Consider the following 23445-nt stretch of genomic DNA (forward strand, 5'->3'; position numbering starts at 1 on the left):
GAGTTCCTCCCTATTTGTTAAAATCAAGTCTAGAACAGCTTCCCCCCTAGTAGCTTTTTCAAATGGTGGGCTAGATAAATGAAATAGAGTAAGGAGATGTGGGATTGGTGATTCCCTGTATCCAGTAGTTAGGGTGCTCCCCTGGTATGTGGGAGACCCAGGTTGAACCCCCTCTCTGGAGCAGTGACTTGTATCCAAGTCTTGCTCTCCCTCTCTGTGAGCAGTCTCACCACCAGGCTATTGGGTATGGTGGAGTGGGTCTCTTTCAATCTCTTCCGTTTAAGCTGTTCCTCTTTGCATAAAATGCTTGAATACCATTGGGTCACAGAGACTGAGAATGACTCTGTAGTTAGGGCAGTCACCTGTATTCAAGTCCCTGACTCAGATCAGGGATTTGACCCTGAGTCTCCCATAGCCCAAGTGAATGTCCTAATCACTAGGCTATTGGGAGTTTGTGCTTAAAGCAAAAGCACATTTAGGCCTGATAGAAACCTTCTGTGATTAAGGGTAAGCTTAGGATGTGTAAGAAAATTCAGAATAATCATGTTTGTGATATGAAAATGAGAAACGAATACATATGTGTGAGAAAAGATAGTCAAAGTTCTAAACAGCCTAATGCAGGGAAGCTGAAGCTGTGAATTTTCTTGTACCGGAGGTGAGACCCTCTTAATACACTTCCCACTTGTGAGTAACAGATCATGCTTGCTAGTGTCTTGCCTTAATAAAGATTTGGTGAGTGGTGAATTTCACTCCAATGGGGTGGGGGGGCATCTCCTCCGCTGCGATTTTGTGCATGGCACCTAAATCCCCTTGCGAATCTAGCCTGAAAAATTGAAATGAACTGTTTCAACTTTTCTGGATTTTTTTTCTTTTTTTGTTTAGACCAAAACAATTAGCAGAAATTGACACAAATTTGTTTTGGTCAATCCAATCTGCATTTTTCAGTGGAGAAAAGGTCTGCTGAAAAAATTGCCCCCCCTGTACTCTCAGGTTGTTCTTTTCTATTGATTTTCAGTCTAATCCGTTAGGCTAAGCTGCCTGCACCTGTATTTATGTACATAGATTGCATAACTCAGTAAGTCTTTAGTTGCTGGATTGCAAAATTGTGTAAGCACCTATTACCACTAGTCTCCTATATTTTCAACCTCCTCTCTAGGCCCTGTGAAAACTCAAGCATCTGAAAACAAATCTACCCACTTTCTGCTCCAGTTTTGACTGTTTTTCCACTGGTGACAAAACAGTAATTTTAGAAAATATGCAGCAAGTTTGCAGCATAATTTCTGAATCCTTTTATAGCTCTATAGGGTGGGGCTGAGAGCAGAACCACTGCCAGCTGGCAAATTTGTGAGGAGGCATTTCCTTGGCTGAGGGACAAATGAGTAGAGGGGCACGGGGGTTAGGACAGCTAGAGTGATGGGTAACATGAGGATGTTGTAAAGAGAAGAAGCAGAGAGCCACTGGACAAGTGGGGATACGAACAGTAGGAGAGAAGAGAGAGAAGGGCAGAAAGTGGTAAGATGTGGAGGAATAGGAAGGCAGTTAAGAAGAGGCAGGCAGACAGACAATGGCAGAAGATAGAGGGCATCAGTAGAGAAGGAGCTGGAGAAGAGGATGCGTGGCTGGGCGTAAGATGTGTGTGGGAAATGGATTGGAGAACTATTAGCTGGGCTGCCTAGGTAGAACCTCAGCTGTATGCCAGGCATTTGAGGAAGGGGAGGAGGCTACTATGTTAGCTGGTGTTAAGAAAGGTCAATTGAGTGAGGATCTGGGAAAAGGCCTCCTGGAGAGCAGCTGTCCTTTAAAGATTGGCTGACATGGCAGTGTTAAGGTTTTGACTGTAGCCTTTGAAACAAACTAGTGGGAGAAAAGATTTTTTTGCTCAGATTTCCACACAGTTATTACCCTGCTAACAAAATCTTCCAAATTTTGGTTAATTTTCCATGGGCTTTAGAGCAACTTTATATATTGACTGAGAATCTCAGTGAGTAGGTGTGTGTTTCCCACCCCTATCGGGAAAAATGCAACTGTAGAAAAAAGACTTCTCATTAAATCTCTCGAAGAAAAGCCCTAACCTGACCCCCGCTTCTTTTTCTGGTATGTAATTGCATAAGTCTTCCAAATTGATATTTCAATTATAATACATTATGACTTATGCTGTACATTAAAGGGCCAGGAAAAAATGTGCTGTGATTAAAAGTACATATTTACAGTGCGTGCTGCTTAGGCAGAACACATCCATGTTCCCAGTGATTTTCTGTTTATATATTTAGTGTCCTCCTTAAGCAGTGGGTGGAACAAATGTGACCGGAGAGTATGAGTGGATATGTGGGGGCGTGTGTGTAGCTGAACAGGATGAGTGAGAATGTAATGTTGGAAATCGTGCTTAGCTGTTCTGGTTTTATTCATCCTTGAATAACAGGGCCACGCATTAGCTCACAATAAGTTCATAGCTATTACTCAGTCCTTTTGTTCTTTTTTTAGATTTTTAACAAGTCAACATTAATACATAAATGACGTATATGTCATATGATTTTGGGGGTGCTGGGGAAAGAAACTCAGAATTCTTAAATTCAGTAGTTGCAGACTGTGTGTGTGTGCGTGTGTATAATGTATTGCATACAACATATTGTACATGCTGTGTAACTAGATTAAGTTGATACTTATGGGTTCTAAGAACCAAGCATTGATACAGAGCCAGCTTCTGACTCTCTTGCTCAGAATGTGAGTAGCCCCTTATTCCATAAATAGCTTCATTAATTTCAGTGGAACTACTCACCTAGTAAGTGCTAACTGGAGTAATTTGGCAGAACCTTCCTCTAAATTTGGTAAATTGTGTATAGTTTGTATAGTACCTGTAAGTGGATGAATCCACTGTTGTGGGCACAGGCATGAATGACTATTGACAGTGATGCCCAATTAGAGGTTTCTGACTGGAATGGAAATACCATATTTTACCTCTATGCAGTGTTGTTGCAGCCATGTTGGTCCCAGGATATTAGAGAGACAAGGTGGGTGAAGTAATATGTTTTATTGGACCAACTTCTGTGTGTGTGAGAGAAGCTTTTGAGCTTACACAGAGCGCTTCTTCAGGACCTGAAGTTACTAAATATGCACCTTCATGTCCCGAAGAAGCGTTCTGTGTAAGTTTGAGAATTTCTCTTTCTTACCAACAGAAGTTGGTCCAATAAACAGTATTACCTCACCCACCTCGGGTCTCTAATATTTTATCTGATCATTCTAGAAACATAATTTGGTTTGTGCAGGTTTTCATTCATGTATCACCCTGGAGCTTCAAGCTGCAGTCCCAGTTGCTGAAGTTAACAGTTGCTGAAGTTGTTGAGAATCTTTAGCTTATTCTTATTAGTAGTCCATTTCTGTTTCTAGCTTCTCTTGCTCTGTGACCTCCTCATTCAGGGAGGATTGGTCAGGCCCTTAGATGACCCTGAGGAGGTGTTGGAACAAAAGATTCTGCCAAGTTTAATGGATAAAACAGAACCCTAAAATATTTAAATTAAATTCTGCCCTAATTTACATCCTGTGCAACCCCATTAATTTCAAGGGTTTATACAGCTGAATTCAGGGTCTCTGAAGTGAATGTTTTCAATGTGGAAAGCCTGGGGGTTTTGTGTGTGTTTACTGCAAAAGGTGTGGGAAGCTAGAGAAATTCTCAATCTCCTAAAACACTGAGAATGGAATGAAATCAGTGGAAACAGACATCAACTGTGCATTCCTCTGGCAAATGTAGTGAATAACCCGCCTGAGTGCTATCATGCCATCTACTGTTTGCTTAGCATTCTGCCTCACCACCCCATTGAAGGTTCATGGCAAAGAAAGAGGTTAGTTGTTGCTTTTTTTTAAGTTGCAAATCAGACTGTTGTGGCAGGTGGTGCATTTGAAAGTGCTAGAGAGCCAGCAGTGCTGCAGAGAAATAAGGAAGCATTCAGAATGAGATTAGGGTACACCACAATAGGTTTTGTTTTGATTTCTAGGCTGGCTGCAATCTGCCTCTCTCTGGTTGCTGAAACTTGCACCTCTTCGGTGTCAAGGAGTTGGCAGCCCTGTGGAAACTCCCACAAATAATGCAGACCCCCCAAGAGCTTAGATAGGGACAGCTACAGGACAGGCAGTAGAACAGCATGGGAGGCAGGGAATTCATTTTTCCAAATTTTATTTCCCCAGGCAACAATCCACCTTGCAGGGGGCAGGGTTTTTGGTGGAAGGAAGAGGATTAGTCCTCCACTCCACTGCAGACGTTTTCTCCCCCAGGGTAGGTCTGCTGCTGTGTGCTTGCATTGCAGCATTTAGTGGTGTAAATAAGGAATGGAATAGTGAGCTCTTGGTTTTTGTTTTGGGGAAATCAGGGCAGCAGGTTGGGGTGCAGGAGGGATGCAGGGTGCTGCAGGGGACTCAGGGCAGGGGGTTGGCATGCGGGGTGCAGGAGGGGTTGGGGGTGCAGGCTCCAGCCTGGCACCACTTACCTTGAGCGGCTCCGGGGTGGCAGTGGCGCCAGTGGGGCTAAGGCCGGCTCCCTTCCTGCCCTGGCCCTGCGCCGCTCCCAGAAGCGGCCAGCACCACATCCCTGTGGCCCCTGTGCGGGGAAGGGGGGCAGAGGGCTCTCCGTGCTGCCCTTGCCTGCAGATACCGCCCCCAAAGCTCCCATTGGCCACGGTTCCCCATTCCCAGCCAATGGGAGCTGCGGGGGGCAGTGCCTGCAGGTGAGGGCAGTACGCAGAACCCTCTGCCCTCCACCTCTCCCAGAGGCTGCAGGGACATGGTGCCAGCCACTTCCGGAAGCGGCACAGGGCCAGGGCAGGCAGGGAGCCTGCCTTAGCCCCACTGCGTCATGGAGCTGGCAATCCCGCGGGTCCGATCCAAAGTCCTGATGGGTCGGATGCGGCCTGCAGGCCGTAGTTTGCCCACCCCTAGACTCTAGTTGCTGTGTAGACATACCATATGGGGCTATCTCTTCTTTCCCTACTGTAAGGAACTGGCATATCCTGCAGAAGTTTTGGGCACTATTCCACAGAGACAGAGAAGGGTAAGGAGGACATAAAACTGACTTCCTGTTTCTTTATATTTAAGGGTAATGATATGGATTAAAATTAAGGAATGAAATCGTTCCTGGGGACATGTGTAGAACACTTTGTTGTGGGACCACACTGGCTGGAAGCAGGAACATTCTGCTGCCAGTGCTGTCTGTGGCAAGAGCTCTAAGACCTGACATCCCCTTGTGATTTAACTCAGTCTCTTTTCTCCACTATTTTTCCTTAGTGGCTTAATTTAATCCTGTGGTGGCCCAAAGGAGGCAGCTCAAGGATAGACCTCAGCTGAGCTCATGATACAAATTTGTTGATGCAGTGTGTCTGCACTCAAGAAGGGAGGATGCTGAGAACTGAGGCTAAATCTGATGTTTTGAGTAGAGCTGTGCAAATAACTGATTTTTGGTTATTTTAAAAAAAAATTGTTTTGGTCAATCTGAAAATGAAACTTTTTGTGAATTGAAAATTCAACAAGAAGATTCATTTCGGATCAAATGAAACAGTTCATTTAGATTTCAAGTGCTTTTAAAAAAAATGAAATAAAGAAGGAATTCTTTAAATGAAAATTTGTTTTGATTCAAAAAATCAAATTTGCAAAATGTTTCAATGTTGCTGCATAGTTGAAAATGTTTCAGATGAAAACTTTTGCTCAGCTCTCATTTCAATGAAAATTCGATGATTTAAATGTTGGATTGAAACTGAATTAGGTCAATTTGCTGTTGATCGGTTTCAGAAAAAGTGGAAGGAGATTATCTTTACACTAGTCTCAAAATTCTATTTGAATCCACTCTTGATAAGAATTTTGGCTCTCCACTTGAAATATTGACGGTTCCATCTTATTTCTATCAAGGAGCGAGAAAGTGAGCCAGTTCCTGATACAGAGATTGTTCATGCTTGTATGCTCTCTATTGAGATTTTTTTAGGATAAATGAGTCAGGGCTCCATAGCCCTCATTCAATGCTTACTTAATTGTGCAAAATGTTGCATTCAAGGAACATTCACAATGCAGCCTTTATCCTTTCTATCATTGCCAAAAAGCACTTGTAAACCTAGGCCATGTGCATTGTGAATAGGCAAATGGTGGTTTTCAAAAAGCACTTATCAATCAGGACTTTTCCCCTGCTGACTTTCACTTTTGTACCCGCACCTAGCTATTTCACCACTAGTCATTAAAATAATCAGTATGTTTTTAAAAAATCACCTTTGACCAGGGCAGGAAAATTTGAGCCAGCAAAGGTAGAGATTCCAGTTAATCAGTTCTATCCCTTATTCTCAGCTAGATGCATTTTACTGTATCTGTGGAAAATGTGGTTTTATTAGTCTTTTATTGTCTTCTATATTTCTTTGATCATTAGCCTCTGTAGTTTCCCATGATGTTGTTATACACATGGGGAATGGACCAAGTCGGGGGTTGAGATATAGAGCTAGAATTTGGGGTTCAAGTTTTAGGCTACAATTTCTGATTTAGGTTTGAAGTTCTAAAATCTTGTCTTGTGCTAAAATCTTGTCTTCTTTTCAATAAGATTTTTGTCCCAAATGGCTGAAATTTTACAAGATCTGTTCTTGTGAGCTTTCTGACAACTTGGGCTGCATCCAAATTCTCTTTGGAAAGTCAGCTTTACCAGTCTGTGTCTGACACAAACCCAAAATTTGAGGGGTAGGTTTGACTGCAGGAGTTTGAATCCAACCTCTTCAGTGAAGTTTGTGGAGGGAATTCGCTTGTCAGATTTAGTTTCCAGCTCATGGCTAATACTCTGTGGTGAAAAATCATAAAAGGTTTTACAAAGATTAAATAATCTACTGTAGAGATATTTGGCCAAAGTTCTGATATGATTTCATTACTAATCATTTTTTGAACCTAGGATACACTTAAGTGTTTCAGAATACACACCCTAGTTCTCCGAAAACATCCCAATGATTAGAAATTGTCTAGTGCTCATGCAAAGCAGCTCAGCTATGCTGGGCAATACCTGGTGGTGCTTCAAAATAAAACTGCTTTCAGTTTTTTGTAATCAAAATGACTGGGACAACTATAAAATGTTTTAGTTGAGTACTATGCTAGTTTAACTAATGGAAGTTTAATAGTCTTTATGAAAGATGACTAAAATGAACATAAGTCTAACTGTGCGGAAAATAAAACTACTTGACTGTCTTACTCTGGTCCATTTTCAGACTCTCATTGGGTCTTTTCTGAAATTAAATTGCAAGGGCTTTAGGGCAGAGACAGGGTTTGCCTACAGCATTTGTTTCTATGGAACCTTTCACAGTGCGGCTTTGATCCTGATTTGAGCCTTGGAGCACTAACACAATAGAAATAACAATATACGTTTAATACTTCATAAAGGCCATTTTACACAATCATAATTGTTTCTCTTTTCCTTTTGGTTAATCCCTGGTTGATCACGCCCTCACTTACTTTACTGTGTGTTTTACACACCCTTATTTCTTACTGATGGGTATTTTGATGGCTCCTTGATATGGATTTCTCATCTGATGAAATAATTCCATCAGCTGTTCTTTTCCTCTGATAACTGTCTGTGGGCCCCTTAACTCATTTTTCATCCCTACTCTGAGCTGTATCAGCTTTCCTACCCTTGTTTGTTACAATTCTCTGCAGTGAGTGATTTGGTTATACTACTTAAGCACATGCTACACTTTTGGAGGAAAAGGGGCATTAAAACCCCAGCCACCATTCTGAACTGCTGTACATCAGTGCATAGACACAACTGAAGGATTCCCACATATCCTCTCCTGACAGAATCATTCAATAGCTACCAAGCAGGTTAAAAACATAGGAGCAGGGCTCCCTACAGATGGCAGGGGTAGGAAGAAGAAGAAAGCCAAGACAAGGTACCAAGGATTCTACCTTTTTCTCATCACATTCCCCTCCCAGGAAGAAGATGCCCAGAAAGTACTCAAACATCAATAAATCAGCAGAGAATTCCTTTCTCTGAATGGAATAGTATGACCAGTTTGGAAACTAATTTTTGTACAAACGATTAGCAATGGACGTTTTAATGCCTTTCTTTTTGGTCTCAGATGGAATTACAAAAGCTTGGGCTTGCTTATTTCCAACCTCTTTTTAACTAGGGAGCAGTTTGGGCTGTTAATGAGGAACTGTTTTAATTAAGGTTGAGGAAAGCACCATACATTTACAAAAAAGTTGTAACTTCTTTTCTTGTTGAAAAAAGCCAAGGATTTTATCATTATTTTTATATCAAAATTGTGAGGAAAATGAGTAAGTATTGTATTATTTTTTGATAAATATCATAATCATCTGCATTTATCTGTGTGGTAGTATCCTACCTGAATATCCAAGTTAAAACAAAGGATGCTGTCAAGGGGGAATCAAGAGGAAATAAAACAATGACACCTGTGGTAAATAGTGTCAAAGGGGCTGGGATAACCATATTTGGCCATCAGTTGGGAAGAGGCTATATCCCTGGCTCCTTCCAGGCTGGAATGGTTTACTCTTCCCAGGGCTGAGCCTAGAATCCAAAGGACCATTGCAGCATCCCAGAAAAGGGAAGTAGTTGAGTGAGTTGCCATGGGATACCCATGGCATGTCAGTGAGAACTGACAGACATGCGTGGAGACAGAGAGAGAGAGGCTGCATCACAGCGGATAGCTTCTCCCAACCCAGAGATGGAGGTACCTGCGTTAGGTGAAATGTGCCAAAGCTTGTAGGGAAAGGTTAAGGGTTGGGTGATGGGAAATATGCATATAGACCTTTATTATTTTACCCTTTGCTCTGCAAGCTTTGTATCTTCAGGGGAATGAATGAATGGCTCGTTTTGAAGGAACTGTTTTTGAGTCAGCCACTGTCACAGGTCCCCAGAGTGAAAGGGCTCACAGGTGCCAAACCCTGTTAACATGTGAGAGGAGATCTGGCCCAGAATGGTTGAATGACATAGTTCTGCCCTGAGAGGTGTGCCGGTAACAAGGCTTATCCCCAAAGGGGTTCACTTGAGAGGAACTAAAAGGGGTCCAAAGTGCAGTTCAGCCTGTGCCCATGATACACCATAAATAGCTTCCAAGTGCTGGTGAGACAGCACTATTTAATACAAAGCTGGCATCATTAGAATGAGGTTAGCAGTGCCACCCAACTCATGATCCGGGGAACCAAGTGTCATGAGAACTTTTAAAACTGAAATGAGAGGTACTGAGTGGCTTGCTGATAAATCTAACACAGAAGAGAACCCTCTCTTATAAGCATTAAGAGGACTTCCCTTGTATTTCTAGTTCACTGTCAGGATATTTCACGCATAAGAGAAACAGATGTTGGGGAACCTGTGATGTGCCCATTCAGGGCCATAATAAAAGAGATCCTGAATCACAAGGGAACTCAAGCTGTTTTCGAGAGCTCAGTCAGGATCAAGCAGCTCACATGCCACACCACGTGGCACTGAAAGATAAGCAGTAAATGTCACGCCTGTGTCTGATACGGTGAGATCTGCAGGGCCTCCTATGACTGTTGGTTTGGCAGCTTTGCTTGAAATGGTTCTTATGGGTAATCACTTTGTGTTAGATTTTGCTCCCAGTAAAACCAGTACAAACCAGGAATAACTCCACTGAAATCATTGACGTTATTCCCCTTATGCACTGAGGTAACTGAGATCACAATCTAGCTCTTTGGACCTTATTCTGACTTCACTGGGAGCTGCAGATGTTAGGCAGCTGTAAGGTTTGGGCATTTAAAAATATCTACTTGCACTATTCTCTGTGCTATGGGTGAGTCAGGTTTCTATAAATACAGAAGGGTAGAAATCAACATACCACCTACTGCAGTCACTTTCTATTTATTTGTAATTTTTACCAAATAGACATGCTGTGAATCTGTTGAAGTTGAAAAAAATATTGCTGTTATCCCTTTTGTAAATCTGTTCAGAGCTGTTTTATTTTCTAGTCCTGTTTTTTTCATCATGTTCTTTGATACTGAAACTTTTACTAGTCCATAAGCCTTTTAATCCTACCTGCATATGGTGTATGAAGAATAAATCAATAACAGTATGGTCCTGCTGGCAAGTTTCTGATATTAAAACAAAAAGCCTTAAAAATTGAATTATAAATTATAAGTAACTTGAGACCAATCAGCAGACTGTGGTTCAGGCTCCAACTGCATTGATGCCAGACTTCACAGATGTCTGTTTTTTATATACATTGAGCTTACTTTCACAGGTTTCCAAGAACCTCCTGATGCTATACTATCAGTTATCCCCAAACTTGTTACCTTGTGCCCCCCCTTACCCTTGTCTGTGCCCCCCTCCACCCTGGAGCCAGGGCCAGGAGTGGGGCCACGGCTCCAGGAGCAAGGGACACAGCTTAGGGTAAGGGGGCCACAGTTGGGCGTGAGGGAGAGGCTGGGAGCAGAGCCTCAGTCAGAGGCGCGGGGATCAGGGCCAGGAGTGGAGCTGGCTGGCACTCCCTCCCCATATCCTGTGGGGGCTGATCTGGGCCCCCCGAACATTCCTCAGCGCCTGCTAGGGGGGCACACCCCACAGTTTGGGGACCTCTGCACTATCAGCTTTAGATGACTAACCAGACTTATACACACAGGGAGAGCATATGCAGACTACTAATTCTTTACCTGTAGCTACATGCATATGCCAAGACTGTTCATTACCCGTGGCCACTTCCAGCTCAGGGTACTGAAGGATCTGAAAAGACAGTATCTTTATCCTGAGCCAAAATTAAGACCACCCCCAAACTCCAGTGTTTTGAATTCAAACTCACCTAGTGTTGCAAATAGCTCCTCTCTCCATAATGACCTAACCCAACCCCCGTGATCCAAAATTTGGGGTATTTGAAATCAGGATTCCAGAATTATGACTTAGCTCATCTCTATATATGTTAACATACATAAATTGCAAATGTTCATAAATGGTAAAACATGAAATGACATGTGTCCTCACAGTACCTTGCACAGATGAAAGTAATTGGCATAAAATTGCACAATAAATGGTGATGAGATCGTTGTCAATGAATATAAATTGTACAGGTTCACCCTTACAATAACTTTACTCTAACCTGATCGTAATTGAATAACAAATTGTAAGTGCTTAATATACCAAATACATCTATGTGAACGTATCGAACAAACCACACACATCTCAATAATAGAAACCTAATATATATTAAGCTAAACTCTGACTTGTAGCAGTCTGATCTATACTCAGTCTGACAATGTCCTTTCATTCGTATGTCAACTTAGAGTTTAACAAAATTCCAAAATGTGTGCCCTATATAGTTTCAAAATGAGGTAAATTGTTGTGGAGTGTATATATTAGGTGTCTGCTGGAAGTGATTGCACTCTTAAACCTCTCCTTATACCTGCCCTGCTTGCACCACTGCAAAACACGTTGTTTCTTGTAAGTTGCTAGGGCACTGTCATATCTCAGTTTAAAAAAGCCTGGGGTTTTTCTGTGCTGTCATTTTTTCAAAAGGTTATTGGCTTATCGCTAGTTATTTTAGGTGTATACGCCGAAGGAAAGGAAATGCTAAAATAAACAGTAATAAAAAAGAGAGTTAAATCCCTCCATGAAATTTGTTGTGAATTGTGAAAGAGCACAGCAGCCAAACCAGGCTGACATCTGACAGTCTTGGGCGATGCGGATTTTACTGTGGAAAGCAGTGCAGGCTGATTATCAGAACCTCTGATGGTAAGACACATGCAGGCAATATTACACTTTCTCTGGACTTTCATTTTTCTTTTCTTGAGTCTTTGTGTGTTTTATTGGTAGATCTTAGGGAGGACTATAAATGAGGGGCAAAATAACCATCTCATTGAGGCTCTAAATCAGGGGTAGGCAACCTGAGCCTACGTGAGCTGATTTTCAGTGGCACTCACACTGCCTGGGTGGTCCGGGGGGCTCTGCATTTTAATTTAATTTTAAATGAAGCTTCTTAAACATTTAAAAAACCTTATTTACTTTACATACAACAATAGTTTAGTTATATATTATAGACTTATAGAAAGAGACCTTCTAAAAACATTAACATGTATTACTGGCACGCGAAACCTTAAATTAGAGTGAATAAATGAAGACTCAGCACACCACTACTGAAAGGTTGCCAACCCCTGCTCTAAATGTTATTGGGATACAAACCAAAGAATAGAAATCCAAACATTTTAAGGTAAGGAAGTGCATGTAAGCACCCTGAGCACAGGCAATAATTCTATAATTGTGATGAATGAATGTTAGTGTTTATTGTCCCACTTAAAAAAGTGATTTTTAAAGACAATTTAGAATTGTTTTTCCTTGTGGTGGTGTTCTGAGGTCTCGAAGTGTAAGCACTGTAATTTTCGTGAGGATACACTATTCTTCATGCATAGAGGCTGAATCTCTGCTTTAAGTGTAAAGCTCAACTAAGGGTATGTTTACACTGCAATCACGGCTAGCTCACTCGGGTACTGTACAAGCCTGCCCAGAACCCAGGGCAATTACTCAGGTGGGTTGCCTGTGCTGAAACCCACACCACTGCAGCTTCACTGCTCCGGTACCTGAGTTAGGTAGATTAACAATAGCTTGGATAGGTCTACGCAAGCTGTCATCACGATCCATGATTGCAGTGTAGACATACCCTAAGAAGCCACGACTGGTTCCTCTGACTTAGGAACTTGTAAAATGCTCATCACTGAAGTATGTAGGCAACCTTTCTCTTCTGCCCTGGTGTTTAATTCCCACTTACCTCTACTCTAGCCCTCGTAGCCCAATTATTTGTGGACATCAACTTGTCTGTCTGCCCTTGGACTCTATATGCTGTGAACTATTCTTACATGCCAGCTCAGTGGCATTCCAGTTTGATATGTGGGTAACTAAGATGTAAATGCATCTTCTTTGCAGCTCACACCAACCCTCTTCTTGATTACAGGCCTTGAAGCGCCTTCTGGTGTTTCTCAGAAGACCAGGAAGATCCCACCTTCTATATTACAAAGCTCATTGGCAAGGAAGGGGTAGATTAGGAAATCTGCACAAAAATAATGTATTGTTTACTAAATGGTGAAGTAGTTGAAGCTAGGTAGCATGATACTTCTCTGTAGGTGCCATTTCATTCTTGATCATTATTTCCAGAAGCAGACAACTCATGTCATTACAAAAGAAATTAGAATTATGCCACTGCATATCTCTGAGAAGTCTCTCTTATTGAAGAAATGGTAAAGGGCTTAGAATCAAAATACATTTTGCATGTAATGCTTCAGTAGAGGAACACTAAGGATGTTTCAAGAGTAGTCACATTGTACAATATAAAAACCTTTCCAGAAGCAATTTCATTAGTTCTCCTGTGTGCTTACAGACAGAACTAAACAAAATGTGGTGTTAAAAAGGGATAGAAACTATTTCTGCTGTTCAGGGAACATAAATAATGAATTTAGAGAGAAACAGTTGCAATGAACACTTTGCCAGCATTTCAGACTCTGAGCAATGCTATGAGGTCATTGCCCTTTGTCCTGCAAGCTTAGCCCCTTCTTAAAAGCCTGGAATAGTGTGATAAGTTAGTCAGTAGCTTTTTTATGAAAACCTCACTGCTGCTGAAATGCCTCTGGCATGCTGAAAAGTAAGAGAAGGGAGATCCTGAAATATATCTGGATCTCATACTGAGCCTCACTAGTCTTTTGCTTTGGTCCATGTGGTGATTACATCAGAGAGCAGAAAAAATGGGAGGTGGGGAGGACGGATTGCCCCAAAGATGTTTTTTAAGTGATTTTTTTCTCATCAAATAAGGTAATATTCAAGAGGAGATGGTGATGGGAGAATTGAATGCTATAAGTACTCGCAGTAGTTTCCGTCCATGCACAAAGTACAACATAATTTAAATCATTTTTATATATTGCTGGAAGAGCTCCATTCAGAGTTCTAGACCCTAGAACACTTTTATTTGTTTGGATGAGTGTACTTAGTTTTGTATTTTAAATAACAACTTACCCAACAAAGTCAGACTGTTCTGCACTAGCTGTCTGCATATTGTGATGACAGTAATGATGAGGAACTCAAAGACCTGTAAACTACAAACACTCAGCCTAAGAACCACCCAGCTATGGGAGATGGTATATCTGTTTTGCTGGGTATGACTGAGTAAAGTGAATTGCTTGATATCCCCTGACAAGGTTGTGGCAGGCTCAGGAATAGAAGCCAGGAAGCCTGCATTCCAGTCCTGTTTCTGCCTACTAGATTATATTCCTTTTGACTAGTTCTATAGAGTACAATCCTCCACTAGATACAGACATGGCAAAGAGTTAAAACACGCGAATAGAGATATCACCATAGATATCTATTTTTAAAACTCTACTTATTTGAACAAATGACAATGGAAGTTAAAAATACCGAGAAATAAAACAGGATAGGGAGATTCTGTCAGATGTCCAAGAGCTCAATAGTTGAAAGTCTGTTTCCACCGAAAGAGAGATAATATATGAAACACAAAATGTCTGTTTTTGAAGACTGTGCCATATTCAGATGTTTCTCTCCTCTTCCTGAAAACCTGAGATAGGAAGGGCTAATCAAGTCTAGCTAACATATGAAATCTGATGAAGTCACAACCCGAGGTACTGTGACCTGAAATCTGTTAAAGTAATGTAGTCCTAAATTAGCAGATAAGAATAGAGTCACTTTATAAATGAGATATTACAGAGTGCTGTATTTTTAAAGATGGAATTACTCTATGTCCTAGATTTTCATTTTTGCAATATACTATGAATGATGGTTTTCAAATCCTAACTGTATGATTTCTTATTTTCTCCAGGAGAGATGGAAGAATTGGAAACACTGTGGTTGACTGGTATTTGTCATAATGAGAAGAATGAAGTCATGAGCAGCCAGCTGGATATTGACAACATGGCAGGCGTATTTTACATGCTCGCAGCAGCTATGGCACTCAGCCTAATAACCTTTGTCTGGGAACATTTGTTTTACTGGAAACTCAGATTCTGCTTCACTGGGGTCTGCACAGATAGGCCAGGATTGTTGTTCTCAATCAGTAGGGTTAGTATAACTTTCATAAACCTCCTTTTATCCAGTAGTTAATATAACAACTAATTTCTTAAAACCACTAATCAACATCCTGTGAGGCAGGCATATTTCTTCTCATTTTATCCCCTTGCTGAATATCTGAAACATTTTTAAAACTTTGATAAGATGTTCCACTGGGCTTCTATTATAGTTGCATTTCATATGCACTCCTAGGGATTTTTTGTTTTATTTTTTTCATTTGATCGCTGTGACTGCAAGCTGTCTGGTGGACTAGCACGTCAGGATAGTCAATAAGCAAATACAGAAATCACAGGCTATTGATTCTTCATTAGGGAAAGGTTTAATGGAGAAATACAAGATTTGCTCGTTAACAGGAATTGGGCTAGTAATTGGAATGAAGCAATTTTAAAAAACCTGCTTTAATCAGATGATAAATATTAACTCTCAGTACTGTGCATTCATAGAACATCTGGGGTTCTAAGAGTGTTAAATAGTATAGAAGGTATTTCTCAGCTACATTTCCCTAATTAATTAGATTCCTTCAATAAACCCAGATTAGACACACAAAAATGGAATTTATTTATATGGTTAGAGATTAGGTCAATTTCTAAAGATAATTCTACCAATTAAAAAGTGGATTTTTACATCCAAATAAATGATTGTAGAAGTAAAAGCAGGAAATATGTTTAGTCTTACTCTTTTTGACAAACGAGGGTTTTTTTATGCATCAAACATTAAATAGCTGATGGACTCTGCAATTTTTTTTAATGTAGCCAAAGTGAATAGAAAACCATGGCGATATGCCTAATTGCCCCAAAACATGTTGAGGCTACGCCCTAGAGTAAATCCAAACTCTGTTGGACCTGCAGCTAAAAGGAGTAGCATAGAGTAAATGTTGTGTCCTATTCTGTTAGTAAGGGATTTTGCCCTGTGATACCCTGCGTGGAAAGCTTACAGTTGTGGCCCATGAGTGTTAGCACCAAATGCGGTGTGGGCATTTTAAATGTTTGTTTTGCTTCTTTTGAGACTGATCCTTGGACACATTCAAATGTACACCGGCATCAGAGGGAGTTTGGGGTGGGCAAGGAATGTGGCCCTTATGAATTTAAAGTTGTTTTGTTATGTCTGCATCTAACTTTTGAAAAAAACAAACACCTTTATATATTTTTTTTGTTTGCGATATTTATATAGAACTGCAAAACTGCAAGATGGGACCTTTAATTTTGGTGCTTCTTTGTAGACCTGTTATACAGACATCTGCAAGTAAAAGCTGTTATTTTCACTGAATACTGTCCTGTCCTGGACCAGATACTTAGAAAGTTGGCTTATTCATAAGTTTGAGCTTCCTAAACAACCCCATCTTTAAAAAATGCACCATACACAATCACTACTCCTTTTTCATGTTGGCTTCTTTTCTTTTTCAAGTGAGATACACTGTATACCTCTTTACCCCCCACCCACCTTGCCCCCACTCAACTCCTGTCCTCCCAGCTGCGCAAATCAGAGATGGACTTTGTAGTATGAAGATGTTTCCAAACTGAATTCTATGGAGAATATTTTCTGTGCGGAAAATCATGCTCAGTTGTGTTAAATATAATACATTTTAACACCATTTGGTAAATTTTGCAGTTTGCATGAAATGTTAAGTTGCTGCCATTTTTTTTTTAAAGGTGATTCATTTTTGCGGTATGGTGGGAGAGCAGGTGTTTGGTAAAGGAACCAGGATAAGGGACATAAGCAGGTTGTGTACACTGCAAAGCAATGTTATGCTTCCGGCATCTTTCTAGCTAATTTATCCTGAAACACTTTAGAGTTACTCTAATATGATTTACAGAATTAAATAACTGAGGGGAGGCGAGGGGGGGAAGAGAAAGAGGTCTGATGAGTAGGCCAGAGAGAAGAGAGATGTTTTCAGCTAGATTTGTAATGAGTTGCAGAGTTGATGAGGCAGAAAGAGAGAGAAGCTGTTTCAGATGACAGTAACTGCAGAGTTTAAGGCTCTTGCTTCAAGAGTATTGAGGGTTTTTTGGGGGGGAAGAGGGGGAGTGTGGGAGGGGAAGGTGGAAGAGAAACCAATGCCTGCTAAGTTAGTAGGACATTGATTTTAATGGATCCTGAAATGAACAGGAGGCAGCGGAGTAGTTAGAAGATGAGGAGGATGCTGTAGCTGTGTTTCTTTGTGTATGGGAGGGGAGCAGGCAGCAGCATCCTACATGTATTGGTGCACAAAGATTTGGCGCAGTGTGAGGCTATGGAGAAGAATATGAAATAATCAAGGTGAGAGGAGATGAAGTCTTGGAAGAACAGTATTTGCTGTGCTCTAAAGCAGTTTCCCAAATTGTGTCGCATGGACCACTGATGGTTTGACGAGAGATTAAAATGATCACATGGTGCTGACTCTCCTCCTTTGGTTTACATTAAGGCTGCTGAAAATATTTTACTCTTCCACATAAGCCATAGCTGCTGTTACCTAGGGGATGTTATGTGGTTGTCAGTGGGTGGGGAGGTGGTTCATATGATTGTCTCATGGGCCATCTCTTCTTTCCTTTGCACAGTCTTCTAATTTGTGAGCCACCCTGTGAAAAGGTTTGAGAAACTATGCTCCAAAGGATCAGCTTGGTCCTATGGCTTTATTGCTAAAGCATCTAGATATGCTGTAGACTAACGTAGATTTATCTTCTGTCGTGAGCCCATCCAGTCTTCTTAGAAAGACCTTAAATAGTAACCATAATTGAAAGCTATGAAATCAACACCTACAAAAATGACACCAACTTTAAGGCTGAGATTCACAAGAGTGAGAGTAGCTAAAAAGGAAAGTTCTTATTTACTTTGCAAAACCTAGGCGCTTTAAAGGGGAATTGGCACATTTCATCTTCAGTTGTATTTCCTTGGTGTGATAGGTTTGTTATGGCTATAATGTTCCATTCAAGTCATCTGCGAGTGAGAGAGGAGGTTTTTGCTGTGATACAGCAGTAATGATTTTTTTTGTAGGGGGGGGGGGGGGGGGGGGCTCCAGTGATTTCATTTGCTTCATGAAACCATTGCATTAATAATATTTTGCAAACATCTTTAGAATCCAAGGGGACTCCAAACCAGTCATACTTCCCTTTGATGAGTCTGTAGTGTCTGCAAGGAGTTACTGATGTTCATTCAGGGTTTTCTTATCCTGGTTAATGCAAAAGCTTTCTAGGAAGCCTGCTATCTCTCCTGTTCATTTCAATATTTTTCTGTCGTGTTCAGAAGACAGGCTTACTACATTCCCTTGAAATGTTAGTGTAATCCTGCAACAAAGGTCTTATGTTTTTGTAACCAAAGAGCTGCTCTGTTTTACAGCATATTGTAAATCTGCCTGTTATTTTCCCTTATTTATATTTGAAATTCTCCCAACTACTTTGAAAAAGCTACTCCTTTCACAAGCAAATTCACTGCTAATTCATCCTAAAGGAGCGCTTAAAATTTAGTAGAACCCTGCTGCAGATGGGTAAACACATTTAAATTAAAATAAGAACTGACTTCAATCTTCACTCCAAAACTCAAACCAAATCCAATTTCAAAAGGTTAATTTAACATTTTAGAACATTTTATTTTTCATGTTTGCAATACTCCACACTAATTCTGACTGGGATAGGAAACAACAGAGCTGAAATACCATGTGGGCTGACTTTTTCCATTTGATTGGAAGTGGGAAAATAGAATAATTTTCAAGCAAATGCCTGTTCTTGCTCAATTCTAGTCTAGTTTTGTAGACCAACAGGTGCAGGTATGTCAGATAAGCATCCAGTCTTCTGGGTCCTCACTGAACTTCTGTGATTTCCCTATTGATGGCTAGGTATTCTCTGTAGTTAACACCTTGTCAAAAGAGAAGGAGAAGGGAATGATGGGTAGGGACTTTTAAACAAGTAAGAAAAGAACCATAAACCCAAAAGACATTATAAACAGGTCAGTTGCAAAAGAGCAAGGCCATTAATCTTTGCTCTGTATGGATGTTACTATGGCTAAATTCTGTTGCTATTGCTCATGTTTTGCTCAGGCAAAATACCCGCTGCAATCATGAGAGTTTTTCCCCAGTAAGGGGTGAGTAAAACATTATTGACTGACCTAGACATTTGGCCCATTCACTTTGTTGGGACATTTGTCTGACCAATGACTAAGGAGTTTAGGATTTCAAAAGTCCTTCTAACAATACAATCCATACATCTTAACATGCTACATAACTTCTAGAACTTCGCTTGGATTTTGTATTTAAACTAAGTCATACCTAAATCCTTCATTAGCCTATTTATTTAGCATCAACTTTATAGTTCAGTTTAGCAGATGTCAGCAGTCTGTGAGGCCTTCTTCATGAACTAGGGCATTCCATTGCTATTGCACAGCTAACAGGCTCAAACAGGAGTAAGCAAAAATGAAGACTTTTTTATGCTAACAAGAATATTGGGGGAAAAACAGCTAATATGCATTATGTGCATTATAATTATGCTATGTTCATAATTACTCCCTTTGCTGATAATAAGCAGCAAATTAAAAAATAACAGTATAAAGGTATCATACGTAAAATGCATTTATATTATATTTACATTCAGTTTTCATAGATTCATAGATTCTAGGACTGGAAGGGACCTAAAGAGGTCATCGAGTCCAGTCCCCTGCCCTCATGGCAGGACCAAATACTGTCTAGATCATCCCTGATAGACATTTATCTAACCTACCCTTAAATATCTCCAGAGATGGAGATTCCACAACCTCCCTAGGCACTTTATTCCAGTGTTTAACCACCCGACAGTTAGGAACTTTTTCCTAATGTCCAACTTAAACCTCCCTTGCTGCAGTTTAAGCCCATTGCTTCTTGTTCTATCCTTAGAGGCTAAGATGAACAAGTTTTCTCCCTCCTCCTTATGACACCCTTTTAGATACCTTCCTTCATAGGTCATGTTCTCTAGACCTTTAATCATTCTTGTTGCTCTTCTCTGGACCCTCTCCAATTTCTCCACATCTTGCTTGAAATGCAGTGCCCAGAACTGGACACAATACTCCAGTTGAGGCCTAACCGGCGCAGAGTATAGCGGAAGAATGACTTCTTGTGTCTTGCTAACAACACACCTGTTAATGCATCCCAGAATCGTGTTTGCTTTTTTTGCAACAGCATCACACTGTTGACTCATATTTAGCTTGTGGTCCACAATAACCCCAGATCCCTTTCTGCCGTACTCCTTCCTAGACAGTCTCTTCTCATTCTGTATGTGTGAAACTGATTGTTCTTTCCTAAGTGGAGCACTTTGAATTTGTCTTTATTAAGACAAATGGCTGCTTTTTTGTTTTGGCTGCTTAGGATTTGCAGAAATTTACTGAATTTAATTTACAGAAATGTTTTATTGAACTTAATGTTTCAGTTGTCTGTGGACATCAGAAATGAACATTTTTCTTTGTTTTCATTGTTACAATTGTTGAGATCTTGTAGGCATAACCCTTGTAACACCAAGTGGTGCCCCTCTACCTATGTGTATGGCACCTATTTACATAGCTGTCACACCAATTACCCAGCAGAAAGTAAAGAATAGTATTCAAGAAGACTATAAGAAATCTTCAATGTTTTCACCAGGGAAGCCATGGCCACTAGAATTCAGACTCACTGCCGATGTTGCACTATATATTAGCCCTTTGTAAACTGACTATTGTGAAGGACCTGTTCCTGACATACTTAAATTGAGTATTACCCTACTGTGTAAGTAGTTCCATTGATTTATATAGGATCACTCATGGAGTTAAGTACTGTTCAGTGTTTGTGAGGGTAGCAGTCAGGCCAAAGCGTAATCATTTTCCTACGATCTTGAATGGACAGGAGTTGCTGTGGCAAGGAGGAGGATGCTAGAAAAAGAGAGGGGTCAGAATTTATGATGGGCTCAAGTCCTTGTTTGTCCTCCCTTCATTTTCCCACCAGGAAACCTTCTTGACATGCCCATCAGATTGGGAGCAGCTGGTGGCTTACATATGGCTGGAGGCAGAAAACTTTTTTTTTTTAATCCAGTGCTAACAGTATAAAAGTATAACTTTCTCCTTTTTAATGCCTGAGGCCTATGGTGCCAAAGAATGATACAGTTTGGGGAAAATGTTTTGTTTGATTTTAGCAATACTTTTCTTTTACTGTTACATAGATGAAATCAAGAAATATTTAACATCACTGTCTTATGTACTAGTCTAGAAATATGCTGCAGGAGGAAGGCATGCCCTTCTGCTCTTTGTGCTCATTAAATAAGTGATGTTCAATTTAATTGTTTTGCTAATAATGAAATATGTAAAATTACAGTATTTAAAGTTTCCAGTTGGTGATATAATTTGTTTTATGTTACTCTTATTACAGGGTATTTATAGCTGTATTCATGGAGTGCACATTGAGGAAAAGAAGAAATCACCTGACTTTACTTTGACCAGCTCCCAAACCAACATGTTAAAACTACTGCGAACAGCCAAAAATATGACCAATATTAACCCTTCAAGAATTAATTCCCCCAAAAGAACAGGTGATTTTATTCAAAGGGGTTCGCTAATTATGGACATGGTCATGGATAAGGGGAATTTGATATTCTCTGAAAACAGATCCTTTCAGCCAAAGGACAACCTTTTTGGTGACAATATGAGTGAACTGCAAACATTTGTCAGCAACCGACACAAAGACAATCTTAACAACTATGTTTTCCAAGGTCAGCATCCTCTCACACTAAATGAATCAAATCCAAATACAGTGGAAGTTGCTGTTACAGCAGAAGCAAAAGTAAACTCCAGACCCAGGCAGCTTTGGAAGAAATCTGTGGAATCTTTACGTCAAGAATCGATTCGTCAGAGCCAAGGTTCACAGAGAGAAAATGGTTCAGAAGAAAATAGGCAGCATTCTGTAAAGGGCCAGAGATACCTTCCTGAAGAGATTGTCCATTCAGATGTATCAGAGACCTCAAGCAGAACCACTTGCCATATGGAACCCGAAAACAATAATAAACACCACAAAACCAAGGACAATGTTAAAAAAAGATCAGTGGTGTCAAAATACCCAAAGGACTGTAGTGATGTGGAGCTGACATACCTGAAAGCCAAACAAAGCACTCCTCGGGATAAAATTTACACAATCGATGCTGACAAGCAGCCAGGTCTCCACCTGAACCCACCCCCGTACATTGAAAATATTGTCCTTCCAGAGACTATTGAATTCCCTGCTGTTTACCAAGATCACAATGACAACTACAGGAAAGCAGAACATGGTAACAGGACTCCTTTGCATAATGAAGACAGTCTTCCAAATAATGACCAGTACAAACTTTATTCAAAGCACTATAGCTTAAAAGATAAAAATGCTTCCCTAGTCGAGGTGAATGATAGATACAGACAGAATTCCACCCATTGCAGGAGCTGTCTTTCCAATCTGCCCAGTTACACAGGCCATTATTCAAGCAGGTCTCCCTATAAATGTGATGCTTGCTTGCGGATGGGGAACTTATATGATATTGATGAAGATCAAATATTGCAGGAAGCAGCCAACTCAGAGCATCCTGAAGAAATGTATGAACATGACTGGGTTCAGAATAATGCAATCCAGCATCAGAAAAAGGATAAGCTGAGGATCAGCAGGCAACACTCTTTCGACAACATCCTCGATAAGTGCCGGGACATAGATATTGGAAGACCTGCTCGCAGCATAAGCTTGAAAGAGAAAGAGAGGTTTCTAGACAGCAGCTCATATGCAAACACATTTCATGTCCCCCCAAGCAAACTGTTGAGTAACAAGAGCTCACTTGTAACGCAAACTCTGGAGGACAGTAAGCGGAGCAAATCCCTGTATCCTGATCACTCTGCAGATAACCCTTTTCTGCACTCCTATCGTGATGACCAGCACTTCGTTTTTGGGCGAAGTCCTGCTGATCTTTACAAACAGTCATTAGCAGCAAAAGCAAGAAATGATAATTATTCAAAGTCATCCATAAAGTCCACAGCATCATACAGTTCCCGAGATGGCCGGGTCCATAATGATATGTACCTTTCAGAGCATGTTATGCCTTATGTTGCAAATAAGAATAGTGTGTACTCAACTCCAAGAGTTTTAAATTCCTGCAGCAATAGACGTGTGTATAAGAAAATGCCTAGTATTGAATCAGACGTTTAAGTTTTCCATTTACACTTTATCTATAGGGAAACATAGTTGCCACCATCTTAGAGGCAAAGAGTGTATTCTTAAACAGTACTATGCTAAATGATAATATGCAAAACCCACAGTGTACCCTCAGTACTTGAATAGGGAAGATGATATGACATCTTTTCAGATGTATCCAGGGTTTGTTGAAAAGTGGGGGGAAGCCATTTATATAAATGGAGGTTGAATTGAAGGGCCCCAAGATACACAGGCGCTGACTTTTATTTTTCCCAGTGAGTGCTCCACCCCCACTCCACCCTCCCCC

At 40.6% G+C, this 23445-nt stretch overlaps 1 protein-coding gene across 1 annotated transcript in view; it reads left to right on the top strand.

The window, feature by feature from the left end:
- The window catches only part of GRIN2A (glutamate ionotropic receptor NMDA type subunit 2A), a 309606-nt gene extending 286453 nt beyond the window's left edge, over nucleotides 1-23153 (top strand). Inside the window, exons 12-13 of the mRNA XM_024194032.2 lie at nucleotides 14781-15019; nucleotides 21363-23153. Coding sequence (XP_024049800.1) covers nucleotides 14781-15019; nucleotides 21363-23153 — 2030 coding nt within the window. The remainder of the gene's footprint in view (nucleotides 1-14780; nucleotides 15020-21362) is intronic.
- Nucleotides 23154-23445: the final 292 nt, after the last annotated feature.

Source organism: Terrapene carolina, unplaced genomic scaffold, assembly GCF_002925995.2.
Source record: "Terrapene carolina triunguis isolate 2854851 unplaced genomic scaffold, T_m_triunguis-2.0 Scaffold93, whole genome shotgun sequence".
NCBI classification, from domain to species: Eukaryota; Metazoa; Chordata; order Testudines; family Emydidae; genus Terrapene; species Terrapene triunguis.